The sequence below is a fragment of the Cololabis saira genome, chromosome 3, assembly GCF_033807715.1.
Source record: "Cololabis saira isolate AMF1-May2022 chromosome 3, fColSai1.1, whole genome shotgun sequence".
Classification (NCBI taxonomy): Eukaryota; Metazoa; Chordata; class Actinopteri; order Beloniformes; family Belonidae; genus Cololabis; species Cololabis saira.
Genome location: NC_084589.1, coordinates 46,070,454 through 46,084,274, shown reverse-complemented (window position 1 = coordinate 46,084,274; position 13,821 = coordinate 46,070,454). Strand labels below are relative to the sequence as shown.

At 39.5% G+C, this 13,821-nt stretch overlaps 2 protein-coding genes across 3 annotated transcripts in view; both read right to left on the bottom strand.

Moving 5' to 3' along the window:
• The window catches only part of LOC133440386 (NLR family CARD domain-containing protein 3-like), a 290,643-nt gene that overhangs the window by 6,347 nt on the left and 270,475 nt on the right, over positions 1 to 13,821 (bottom strand). The gene's annotated exons all lie outside the window — the stretch shown is intronic.
• Positions 376 to 12,902, bottom strand: LOC133424098 (zinc finger protein 850-like). The gene is made up of 3 exons (XM_061714520.1): positions 11,629 to 12,902; positions 11,365 to 11,422; positions 376 to 2,019 (listed from the first exon to the last, which is right to left on the bottom strand). Exons 1-3 carry the CDS (start codon positions 12,753 to 12,755, stop codon positions 655 to 657), a joined length of 2,550 nt encoding a protein of 849 aa, XP_061570504.1. The 5' UTR covers positions 12,756 to 12,902; the 3' UTR covers positions 376 to 654.

Genomic DNA, 13,821 nt, shown 5'->3' with positions numbered 1-13,821 from the left:
CACAAATATGTTGTAATTTATAGTTACAATAACAGCATGGATCATTTGAATAACATTGTTTTGACTTAGTTTGTCCCATGAATTATCACGATAATCTGATGTATGTGCAGCTCAGATTTTAAACTGTATAAAGCCTTTTACAGTTTTCAGTGAACTATGTATAACATCACAATATATAACCTCTGAACGGAGTAGATGGAGAGAATTTAACAACATGGAGCTGCAGATTAACTTTACAAAGAGAATGTGAGTGAAGAAGAAACAATCGGGAAAAAGGACGTGTGAGAGAGGCTTTGTAGATTATCGAAATAAACTGTGACGTTTAAAGAAACTTCAGCACACACTAACAGCTCTTTATTTGCACCGGGGAGACGGCAAGTTACCAACAGCAACAAATAATACGATTTTAAGAAGGAACAGGGATTCAAACAAACTCAATGCAGAACTTTAAAAAAAAGTACACCACCACATCGTTCCCTCTGCGTCAAGTTGACGGAGAAGCATAAATCTGTGTTGAACCTGCAACCCTTGTGGGGAGGGGATTAGGCTCATCAGCCACAGGAGGTGGTGGTTGGACTTCTGCGGGTTCTTCTTCTGTGGGTCAGACAGTAGTGGACATCTGCCCCCGGAGGACGACAACATGAACTTCATTTGTCACGAGTCACCAGACTTCTCCTCCGGGTGATTTTTCATGTGATTCAGCAATATACTTTTGCGGCTAAAACCTTTGTTGCACATCTCGCACAAATATCGCTTCTCACCCGTGTGCGTGTCTATGTGGCGTTTAAGATCCGATAATGTAGTAAAGGTTTTGCTGCAGGTGTTGCACAGGTACGGCCTTTCACCGGTGTGGATCCTCGAGTGAATCACCAGGCAGGAACGTTGCGTGAAACCTTTTCCACATGTTTTGCAGATGTAGGGCTTCTCGCCCGAGTGTGTGGTTATGTGGCGTTTAAGATGTGATGAATTAGTAAAGGTTTTGTTGCAGGTGTTGCACAGGTACGGCCTTTCACCGTTGTGGATCCTCGAGTGAACCACCAAGGTGGAAAGTTGCATGTAACTCTTTCCACATGTTTTGCAGATGTAGGGCTTCTCGCCCATGTGCGTGGTCATGTGGCGTTTAAGAATTGATGATTGAGTAAAGGTTTTTCCGCAGGTGTTGCACAGGTGCGGCCTTTCGCCAGTGTGGGTCCTCGAGTGAATCACCAGGTTGGAACGTTTTGTGTAACCTTTTCCACATGTTTTGCAGATGTAGGGCTTTTCGCCCGTGTGCGTGGTCATGTGGCGTTTAAGAGCTGATAAATTAGTAAAGGTTTTGCTGCAGGTGTTGCACAGGTACGGCTTTTCACCAGTGTGGATTCTCGAGTGAACCACCAGGCTGGAATTTTGCCTGTAACTTTTTCCACATGTTTTGCAGACGTAGAGCTTCTCACCCATGTGGATCATTTTATGCTTGTTGAATGTTGATGATTTTCTAAACGATTTTCCGCAGGTGTTGCACAGGTACGGCCTTTCGCCAGTGTGGATCTTCATGTGATCCATTAAAATACTACGTTTATTAAACTCCTTCCTGCCAGTGCTGCAAGAAAACGCCTTCTTCCCAGTGTCGGTCCTGGTCAGCTTTGATTTACAGTTGCTGTCTGAAGGGACAGCAGCATCTTCGTGGTCACTGTGTCGTCTCATTGGCTCCGGATCTGCAGTTTTACTGGAGTCTGAGCATAAACTTTCAGTCCCTTCCTCATCTTTGTTTTGAGCTTCAGGAGAAGTGTGCAACAGCAGCTGGCCACAGTTTGGTCCTGGTTCACCATTTTCAATTTTCACAACAGCGACATTGACCAATGAGACATCCACCTCTACGTCCTCGTGTTTCATCTCCTGACCGCTGGAGTCTTCCTCCAGTTCTGTAGTCTGTGGATGCCCTGGTTCCTCCTGGTCCGGGCTGCAGCTCCTCTCCAGGTTATCCAGGTGCTGGTCACTGAAAACCCCGTCCTCCTCCACCTTACAAACATTTTCTTGTGGGAGTTCTGGAATTACAAAAACGGACAAAAAGATAGGATTTTAACAAGTCAAAAGTGCTTCCCAGTGTTGATTGTTTGGTTGTATTTGTGAGGTTTAAACTTTGTCCTGAATCTTCGGTCTTCCCCTTCATCTATGTAGTTATTTGAAAACAAGTGCATTACTCTGTGTGACCATTAGGCGGCACTGTGACTGTACTCTTGTGTTACTGCGTTGGTATCGAGACAGTTGAAGAATAAAGTTGTTGTTCTAGAAATGAAATGGCTTCTCAAAGATCCTGGAGAAATTGGTCTATAACAGAATGATGAAACATTTGCAGGACTGTAATATACTGTATAAACACCAATATGGATTTAGGAAAAATCATTCTACAGAAATGGCTATAATTCAATTGGTTGATAATAGGGCTGGGCGATATGGCCTTTTATTAATATCTCGATATTTTTAGGCGATGTCACGATACACGATATATATCTCGATATTTTGCCTTAGCCTTGAATTAACACTTTGATGCCTACAATCACACCAGTATGATGATTCTATATGTCTACATTAAAACATTCTTGTTCATACTGCATTAATATATGCTCATTTTAAACTTTCATGCAAAAAGGGGAAATAAGTCAAATTTACCAAAACTGTATTTATTAAACAGTTACTAAGCAGTGAGTGGCACAAACATAAAAAGTGTAATTTCAAAATAGAAAGTGCACGTTGCATCTCTGACTCCCCGTCTGAAGAACATCTGCTAAGAACATGTTCTGGTCCTGGTTTTACCAGGTTTTACCAGGTTTTACCTGGATGAGCTGCTCTGAGCAGGAGGGCCTTTAGAGCACCTTTATATTAAATTGTAGGTGTAGGGACTGCAATGTTTCATCCTCTCCTCCTTTACTTTGCATCACTTTCACTTATTGTTAGAAATATGACGTCATATAGTCTTGTTTGACTTTGTTTCGATGATAGTGATTGATTTCATGTGGCCACATTTAAGCAACACTAAGTGACGTTTCTCAGTTCTGGAAAAGAAAAGCCTCAATTATGGTTCCGCGTTAAATCGACGCAGAACCTACGGCGTAACGTACGCGGCGATGCGCGCTTACGCTGTAGGCTCTGCATTGGTCTAACGCGGGACCATAAATCAGCCTAAAGGCTCGGCTGCACGTGTTGCGCTAAGCGGCTCCTCGGCTCTCCGGAGCCGTGCGAAGAGAAAACATCCCCTCCCGTCTTTACTAAACCGGTTAGCTTTGAAAAGAGTCCGCCGCGCGTAGCAACCGCGCAGATGAGCTCACGGCGCAAACAGGCCGAGTTTGGGAAAGTTAAAGCGGGGAAGTGAGCGGCGGCCCCGGACAGCAGCGCCCATAGACGTCTATGGCAGCGCCGACACCAGCAGCTGGTCGGGGACCAATGACAATGCACACACGACAGCACGTGACTGACATGTGTAACAGGGTGCGCTTGTTTTATGTCTCAGAGAAGGAGAGATGAGACGAGAGAGTGAGAAAAGCCTGTCATTTTCAAGTTGATAAAATTCACACTGCAATCAATAATAATGAATACGCTTTGGGAATCTTTCTTGATTTATCCAAAGCTTTTGACACAGTTAATTTTGATATTCTTCTTCAAAAATTACTACACTATGAATTTGCTGGAATCATTCGTGTGTGGGTTTTCAATTATATTCATAACCGTTAGTAATTTGTCATCATTGACCGTAAATCATCAGAGAGGGCCGCCTTAAAATGTGGGGTTCCGCAGGGGTCTATACTAGGGCCCCTGTTATTTTTGATTCATATAAATGATTTGGCCGCAGCCTTGTCCTCCTTGTTTCCTGTACTTTTTGCCGATGATACAAACATATTTATTTCACATAATGATTTTTCATCTGTAATGGGAAAGGCCAACCATGATTTACAAAACATTTCAAAATGGTTTAAAAGGCATTTATGTTTATGTTCATGTTCTGGATCTCTGGAAAGCTTCTAGAGACATCATCTGTTGTATTAGACGCTATATAAATAAAAATTGAATTAAAATTAACAAACTATCACTGAATATAAAAAATCTAATTTTATTATATTTGCATCAAAAAATAAAATATATTGTAAATCTAACACCGGTCTGTCTATAAGAGATGACCCGCTTACCCAGGTTACATCAACAACCTTCCTTGGTGTAATTATCCATGAAAGTTTAAGCTGGAAAAACCACATCAACCATGTCTGTAAAAAATATCTAAATCTATTGGTATTATTGGCAAATTCCGTAGTTTGGTGAATGAAAATTGTCTCCCAACTCTTTATTATAGCTTGATATATCCATATCTCATTTACTGTAATAGTATTTGGGGAGCTAGCTACAACACACATCTTCATAAACTTCATATGTTACAAAAAAGATTCTGCAGGATTGCCACACACAGTAATTGGTCTGCTAATTCTGCCCCTCTTTTCAAACAACTCAATATTTTACCCAACTTTAAGTTAAATACATATCAAACCTGCAATTTTATTTTCAAAGTATTGTTCCTTCCACTTTCATTTTCTTTGCCATGTAAAGATTGTTTTCAGTTCAACAGTGATATGCACCATTTTAATACAAGACAGGCTAATCATTTAAATCTCCTGAAGTTCCGTACTGGTTTGTGTCAGTTCTCCATCAGATACAGTTATGGAACACCTACAGCAATCTCGTCTACCTCTACTTCATTCAATCATTTTAAACGTAAGCTCAGGACACATTTAATTGATCAGATTACCTAATGATATTTCTAGATGTGTTATTTTTTTCTTTAATCATGTAGATACCATGTATTCTATTCATGCTGCTGTTTATTTGCTTTGTCTTTGTTTTTAGACTGCAATCATGTATTCAGCCTAGCACATTACCAATCTCTCTTTTACATTTGTATGTTACTTGTTCTGTTTTTATACTGTGCTGAATTAATGAATAAAAATAAAAAAAATCTACACAGAGCCAGTGTGATCTGCATCTTTTCTACTAAATAAAGTATTAAGTTTAAAGTATGTAATACCAGTCTGGTCCAGAGTCTGAATGGAGCATGAAAGGCAGCACCACTCTTATCCCCCCTGGCATGAAATGTGATTTCTATGTTCTGTTTCAGATATATAATATGTAAACTTGTTTTTTGTGAAATAAAGTAAACATAAAGAAAACAAAGCAGGAACAACAATGTGCAGCATGTGCATGTGGAACTGTGGAGACTCTGTGGAACAGTTTGGAGCTGGAAATGAAAAGATACTAACATAAATCTGTTTAAAAAGAGATACAAAAAATGATTTATAAACAGGTATATGGAAGAGGAAATGGGGTAACGAGTGAGAAACAAATAAAATAGGGAAAAATGGTATATTATACTTGCTTAAGATATGTTTAGATATTTATGTGGATATTTATGTAGTATATATTATATGTTGAGAGGGATAGTTATAATTATGTAACATATGTTATATATTTATTAGGTATGTAGCATATATATATTTATAGGGATATGTATGTAGTTATATAGTGTATATTTATATAGATTTATAAAATATTTGTATTTTCTATATATTGATATAATATTCATGTAATATTTATATTTTCTATATACTTATATGGATAATTATGTGGTAATAGGCATGTTTTACATAGTATTTATATAGACTATATTTATATGGATATTGTGTAGATATAATAATAGCAATAATGTAAATTCATAGAGTTATAAAGGGGTAGGAACTAGGAAAAAGTGTAGACTTCTTCCTACTCCTTTTTTCCAACATATGTGAATATGAAGATGTTACCGTTTATTTTTTATATACATGTTCGAAATAAAAATTCCGTCATTCATTCATTGATAAAGTGTGAAATATCAGTCTGGTCCAGAGTGTGAATGGAGCATGAAAGGCAGCACCAAGTAAACAGAACAACAAGTTAGTTCGGGATGTTTCCGAATCCCACATCAGCAGCTGCTTGAGCTGGGGAGTTTCCCATTGAGGTGGTTTGCTTCATCACCACGGCTTTTAACTGGAAACAAAGGGATCTTGTAGGAGTCATACTCATGTGTTCATTCATTCAACTTTCCAGGGTTACGTACCGACTCTGTGGAGTCTGATTTCAGGTTTCCAGGCGAGGTCCAACAGTCTGCGCTGACGGTCGAGCTCTTCTTCATACTCCAAGATGCTTTTTTCAAACACTGACAATATTTCTACAGCAGCTGCTGTTAGTCGCTGACCGATAAACTCTCTCAGATGATTCACCTTAGACATTGTTGAAGAGGAAAAAGAAAGGAAACAACAGAACCGTCCTCTCCTTCTTCTTCTCTAGGTTTAATGGCGGATCACAACCAACGTTATTAGGTTCTACCGCCACCTGCTGTACCGGAGTGTGTAACATCAGGATCATTATTACACCAGGTTACAGTCTAACTTAAAGGGGGGAAAAAAGGAAATACCTAAATAAAATAAGGTAATCACATTTAAATCTTATTATCTATCCCTGCATCTTTAAGAAAGACAAGGATTTCCTTATAACAATCCCTCATCACCTCACTCCTCCCTAATAACCTACTAAACTCCATTCCCGTCCCAGCTCGTACATCCTGTCTCTTAAAGCGTTCCTTTCTACCTCATACTTGCCACATTTAAGAATCACATGCTCTACATGCTCTGTGACATCACACTCATCACATTTATCACACACGGACTTTGACATTAAATACAGAGTTGATTTTAAACTAGTATGACCTAATCTTAATCTAGAAATGATGACTTCCTCTCTCCTACACTTTCCTTTGAAAACCTTCACGTTAATTGACTTCTGTATGTTATAAAAATGTCTCCCTTTTACACCGTTGTCCCACACCTTCTGCCATGAATCCCTCACTGCCTTTCTAATTCATGATTAAGCTTCACCTTTACCAAAAGGAATTTCCATAATTACCTCACTACTCAATTTCAATGCTCTTTTAGCAATATTGTCTGCTTTCTCATTGCCATCAACACCCATGTGGGCAGGAACCCAACAAAACTGCACAGTAATTCCAGTTCTGTATAACCTCCACAACACCATTAATATTTCCAACACTAGATCTTCTCTTATTGTTTTATTTGAAGTCAAACTTTGAAGGGCTGCAGTGGAGTCTGAACAAATGACATAGTTCCTTCTCGCAGTTACAGTCAGTATTTCATTCACCAACGAAAGTAATTAGAACAAAATGCATACAACATTCTTTTCATCACTGGTTTACTACGACTTCTGTCATTTAGCAGACGCTTTTATCCAAAGTGATTTACATCTGAGAAAACAACACAAGCAAGAAGGTTTAGAAAGAGTTTTATTTTTTCCGACACAATGAGAGCTGACGCAATTTATATGATAAGCTTCTGATTGTCAATATCAATATATAAAATAAAAATATTTTTTAATTCATGTGTTCTTTATTATTTGTTATAAAACATTTATGTTGTTAAGAAACTTTTATTGCAATGGGCTTCAAAATAATACACATGGTAAGTCTTTGAGACATTAAAACATTTAAATATCAAACTGATCAAACTATCAAACTGATTTTGGTGTGAAATATATAGATATACAAGACTCATTTAAAGCTGCAGTTTCCAACATTTAACCACTAGAGGGAATAAAGATCCCAAACTAACCCCCAAACTCAGAATGACGGTTCATTCATGCATGAATCACCCACAGGTTTTCTGCAGGGGTTTGAAGCCTCTTTTTCCTCGTATTGTGGCAGGTTGGAATTATATAAAGCAAGAAGTTTAATGCGTAATTAGGGGCGTGGCCTTTTTATTGGCATTAATTTGTCCAACCTGTAAATAAATACTTTTTCTAAGATCTTAGAAAATGTTGGGAGTAAAGAATCAGGCCTGTAATTAGTGAATTGGTGTCTGTCTCCAGTTCTGTACAGTGGGATGACTTTTGCTGTTTTTATTTTTCTTTTGGAAATGTCCCAGTTCTGAGCGACTGATTACAGCTGTATGTCAGTTAACAATCCATCAATAACCTTTTTGACTATTGTCATATCACCACAGTCAGTTGACACCTTGTTTTGACATTTACTTACAATATCTAAGATTTCTCTCTCCTCCACAGCTGTGAGAAACATTGAATCTGGATTTCTACTTATTAATGTTTCCTTCCATCCATCAGCTGATCCAGGATCACATTTTTCTGCCAGCTTTGGTCCAACACTCACAAAATACCTGTTAAAATGATTAACCACCTCATTCATATCATTAATGACTTCATGGTTATTGGTTAAATATTGTTGATAATTAGTCTGTCTTGAACTTTTCCTAATGGCATCGTTCAATATATTCCAAATACCTTTCACGTTATTTTTAGTCCTTATTCATGAAGGAATTCATGTCCCTCTCCATGAAGGCAAGTGGTCTCAACTCTGAAACAGCAAAGTCCTCCCTCCATTATCATATTATTTTTATTATTATTGTAATTATTATTAAAAAAGTGCATCTCCACTCGTTCAGTTCTCACTTTGAAAGAGATGGAAAATGGACTGGTACCAAAAGCCAGGCTTGTTGCACAAGGTTTTGAGGAAGTGCAAGTTTCTGCTACAGAAGGAATCTCCAACCTGTGCTTCAGTCTCTGAGGCTCCTTGTGGCAGGAAGTTATCAAAAACAATGGACACTGCATTTGATGGACATAAAATCTGCTTCTTTCATGGACTAGAAATGTGGAGAGATATTTTCATTAAACCTTCTCCAGAGACCAACAGAGCAGATCATCTTTTTTTAACCCACATCAACTCCATGGTTCCTGACACAGTGGATTCCTATCAGTTTTCCTACCGTGCCAACAGATCAGTGGATGAAGCGATGGCTTCGGCTTCACTTCACCTTCCAACACCTGGACAGGATGAACACCTATGCACGGCTTCTGTCCCTGGATGTGTCATTTGATGAAGCCAAGACCAGTGAAATAACAAACTGGATCAAAATGACATGATTGAGGAAGTTGAGGATAAAGGACAAAATTGCATCTCCACTTTTCAACTTCATTTGATGACATTTCTCTTTCCACATTGTGAGTTAAATGCCGGTTGTACTGATCACGCTGTACCAATAATCTGCGTCACTGACAACTTTCCTCTTGTTGATGCACTAAAGTCTTTTTTTATTTGTGTTTTTATTATTATTATTATAATAGATTTTTCACGCTTGAGTTTATGTTGAGTTTTTGTAACTCACCACCAGAGGGCACTGCTGCTCTAAATAATAAATAATAACATTCCAGAATTATAAACAATAAAAAAATGCATCCATCTAAAATGAAAACTTAATTACATTTTTCATGATTATTTCTTACTAAATATGAGTTGAGGTAAAAATACATTTACTTCTAAACGGATGTCTGATATTAAAGGGTTAAATCCAAAGTCTGTCCTCCTCCTGGAATCTGATCCCGATGATCCTCCCTCTTCTTCCTGGGGCCTGTACTACGAAGCAAGTTCAACATATCCAGGATATCTTTTCCTTATCCAGATTCACTAAGCGGGACAATTGTAATCACGCTAAGCGGTCACACGACGGCGGTTATCAACTCGGTATATCAACCCAGGTTTCTCCAATCTGGATATGAGCGCGTGCACATAAAAGGGGCGGTGTTTTCAGCGCATGACCAATCGCAAGCATGGAGAAGTCCGCTGTCAGAGCCGCTTATTTCAGTAGCGAAGAGCAAACAATAATTTTACGGAAATATGATGAGTATAGGCATATAATACAGGCAAAAAGCAACACAGTTGCAGCTGCAAAATGCAGGAAAGACAGCTGGCAAAAGATCGCTGACTGTATAAATGCGTAAATTCATAGGGATATAAACATATATTTGAATATTCTGGGAATCTTAATCTTAAACTGTAAACCATGATCAGCAATATTAAAATAATAAAAGGCTTGCAATATTTCAGTTGATTTGTAATGAATCTAGAATGTATGACATTTTTTTGTTTTTGTGTTTGCATTACAGAAAATCGCAATATTCTAATTTTCTGAGACAGTCCTGTATATATTGGTTCTATAACTATTGTTGTTGACCGATAACTTGTGCTGATGCTGTACCAAAGAATTGGGTTTTTTTATTTATTTTATGTAATTTTTTATTTTTTCAGGAGGGGGGTATTTAGTATTTTAAAGTGACTTCTCAGAATGTTCGAGGGACGAAATTGAAAATCCCTTTTTTGCTATCCCCTTACAAATGCATCTTCTTTTTGATTTCTTCTTGATTTATTTATTTAATTGGTATTAGTTTTGGATTGACTGTACATCGGATTTTGGGTGATGATTTGTTTTATTTATTCATTGATTGATTTATTTTTTATTTTCTCCTCCACCTCTTTTTTCTTTTTTTTCTGGATCGTTCAGTACTCATCAGGGAAAGCAAAGGGGTTTCGGCGGTCCCTGAATACGCGTTCTGTTCGGAGGGATCCTCTCACGATCCGCGCACCAAGCTCCACTGGATTCTCTTCGAAAGGGCATGTCATTTTCCAAGAGAGCTGATTGGTCAGTGGGCGGTGCTTTTACACCCGGCGATCTGTATCTCGAACATAACCTGCTCCGGAGCAGGTTAGCGGTTCAGCATAAGTTACCATGGCGATGTGCCCCGATAAGAAGTGAACCACCGTCGTAGTCCTGAAAACCCAGGGTTAAACCTGAAGTTACCTCGCTAACCCCAAATCCCGCTTCGTAGTACAGGCCCCAGCTCTCCAACCTGCAGATCTGCAGCTTCAACACGGATCTCAACATCAGCTTTAGAATAAATCATGTGTCAGACGAGTTGTAAATCTAATACAACTTGATTTTATACATGTGATTTAATAATATTGTTAATTTTATATTATTTAAATAATATGAAAAACGTACACAAATATGTTGTAACTTATAGTTACAATAACAGAGCATGGATCATTTGAATTACATTGTTTTGATTTAGTTTGTGTCATGAATTATCACAATAATCTGATGTACGCGCAGCTCAGATTTTAAACTGTATAAAGCCTTTTACAGTTTTCAGCGACCTATGTATAACCTCTGAACGGAGTAGATGGAGAGAGTTTAACAACATGGAGCTGCAGATTAACTTTACAAAGAGAATGTGAGTGAAGAAGAAACAGACAGGAAAAAGAACGTGTGAGAGAGGCTTTGTAGATGAACGAAATAAACTGTCACGTTTAAAGAAACTTCAGCACATACTAACAGCTCTCTCATACTAACTTGCCGTGGAGACGGCAAGTTACCAACAGCAACAAATAATATGATTTTAAGAAGGAACAGGGATTCAAACAACCTCAATGCAGAACTTTAAAAAGTGTACACAACCACATTGTTCCCTCTGCGTCAAGTTGACGGACAAGCATAAATCTGGGTTGAACCTGCAACCCTTGTGGGGAGGGGATTAGGCTCATCAGCCACAGGAGGTGGTGGTTGGACTTCTGCGGGTTCTTCTTCTGTGGGTCAGACAGGAGTGGACACCTGCCCCCGGAGGACGACAACATGAGCATCCTTTGTCACGAGTCACCAGACTTCTCCTCCGGGTGATTTCTCATGTGACTCAGCAAATCAATTCTGCGTCTTGCACAAATATCGCTGCTCGCCTGTGTGCGTGGTCATGTGCCGTTTAAGATGTGATGATACAGCAAAGGTTTTGTTGCAGGTGTTGCACAGGTATGGCCTTTCGCCGGTGTGGATCCTCGAGTGATCCACCAGGTGGGAACGTAGCCTGTAACTTTTTCCACATGTTTTGCAGATGTAGGGCTTCTCGCCCGTGTGCGTGGTTATGTGGCTTTTAAGGTTTGATGATTTAGTAAAGGTTTTTCCGCAGGTGTTGCACACGAACGGCCTTTCACTGGTGTGTATCCTCGAGTGAGCCACCAGGTAGGAACGTAGCCTGTAACTCTTTCCACATGTTTTGCAACTGTAGGGCTTCTCGCCCGTGTGCGTGGTTATGTGTCGTTTAAGATCCGATAAAATAGTAAAGGTTTTGCTGCAGGTGTTGCACATGTATGGCTTTTCGCCAGTGTGGGTCCTCGAGTGAATCACCAGGTTGGAACGTTCTGTGTAACTTTTTCCACAAGTTTTGCAGATGTAGGGCTTCTCACCCGTGTGCATGGTTATGTGGCGTTTAAGAACTGATGATCTAGTAAAGGTTTTTCCGCAGGTGTTGCACAAGTACGGCTTCTCGCCTGTGTGGATCCTTGAGTGAATCACCAGGTTGGAAGGTTGACTGTAACTTTTTCCACAAGTTTTGCAGATGTAGGGCTTCTCGCCCGTGTGCGTGGTTATGTGCCGGTTAAGATCAGATGATTCAGTAAACGATTTTCCGCAGGTTTTGCACAGGTACGGCCTTTCGCCAGTGTGGATCTTCATGTGATTCATTAAATTACGACTTTTACTGAACTCTTTCCTGCAAGTGCTGCAAGAAAACGCCTTCTTCCCTGCGTGGGTCTTGGTCAGCTTTGATTTACAGTTGCTGTCTGACAGGACAGCAGCATCTTCGTGGTCACCGTGTTGTCTCATTGGCTCCGGATCTGCAGTTTTATTGGAGTCTGAGCGTAAACTTTCAGTCCCTTCCTCATCTTTGTTTTCAGCTTCAGGAGAAGTGTGCAACAGCAGCTGGCCACAGTTTGGTCCTGGTTCACCATTTTCAACTTTCACATCAGCGAGATTGACCAATGAGACATCCACCTCTACGTCCTCGTGCTTCATCTCCTGACCGCTGGAGTCTTCCTCCAGTTCTGTAGTCTGTGGATGCCCTGGTTCCTCCTGGTCCGGGCTGCAGCTCCTCTCTAGGTTATCGAGGTGCTGGTCACTGAAAACCCCGTCCTCCTCCACCTTACAAAAATTTTCTTGTGGGAGTTCTGGAATTACAAAAAGGGACAAAAAGATGGGATTTTAACAAGTCAAAAGTGCTTCCCAGTGTTGATTGTTTGGTTGTATTTGTGAGGTTTAAAGTTTGTCCTGAACCTTCGGTCTTCCCCATCATCTATGTAGTATATTTGAAAAATGCATTACTCTGTGTGACCATTAGGCGGCACTGTGACTCTACTCTTGTGTTACTGCGTTGGTATCGAGACAGTTGAAGAATAAAGTTGTTGCATTTCAGGTTGAGCATTTCTGAATTCTTGTATTGTCAGCATCCCGTTTGTCCAGTCTTTTACACACTATCCAAAGTGCACAAAAGCCTGTCAAATCCTCCTGGTCGCCCTATTGTGACCCAGATGAACGCTTTACTATCACCTTTGTCAGAGTTTGTGGATCACTATATCAAACCTTATGTCCAAACACTACCAGCGTATATTAGAGACTCCACGGATTTCATTAATAAGATCTTTAACCTCACTAACCTTCCTGATGATCTTCTGTTGGTCACCTTTGACATCCCCAGTCGCTACACTAATATTCCACATGATGGAGGTAGAGAATCCTAAAAGTTGTATTTGCAGGACTTACTCATGCCCCTGGGTACCTTTATTGTTGACTTAGCTACTTTAATCATGAAGAAAAACTACTTTAACTTTAATGGTGAATATTATTTACAAGTATCTGGTACCAGCTCTATTTGTGCTCCGAATTACACAAATCTACACGTGGGTAACTTTGAAAAAAAACTTTGTGTGAAATCCTGAGCACAATATTTTTTTGCCAAAAATCTTAAAATGGTACAGATTCATTGATGGCATCTTCTGTCTAATTAAAGCGGCACTATGTAACTTTTCCACCTTAATATCATATTTCCAGAGTCATTGTGATGGTACATCAACTTCAAACAGGT

Coding starts and splice junctions, on each gene's coding strand:
- LOC133424098 (XM_061714520.1), bottom strand. CDS start 12,755: ATGAAGCACGAGGACGTAGAGGTGGATGTCTCATTGGTCAATCTCGCT. Junction 11,423..11,628: donor ACAGGCGAGCAGCGATATTT/GTGCAAGACGCA, acceptor CAAGGGTTGCAG/GTTCAACCCAGATTTATGCT. Junction 2,020..11,364: donor AGAGGGAACAATGTGGTTGT/GTACACTTTTTA, acceptor ATTCCAGAACTC/CCACAAGAAAATGTTTGTAA.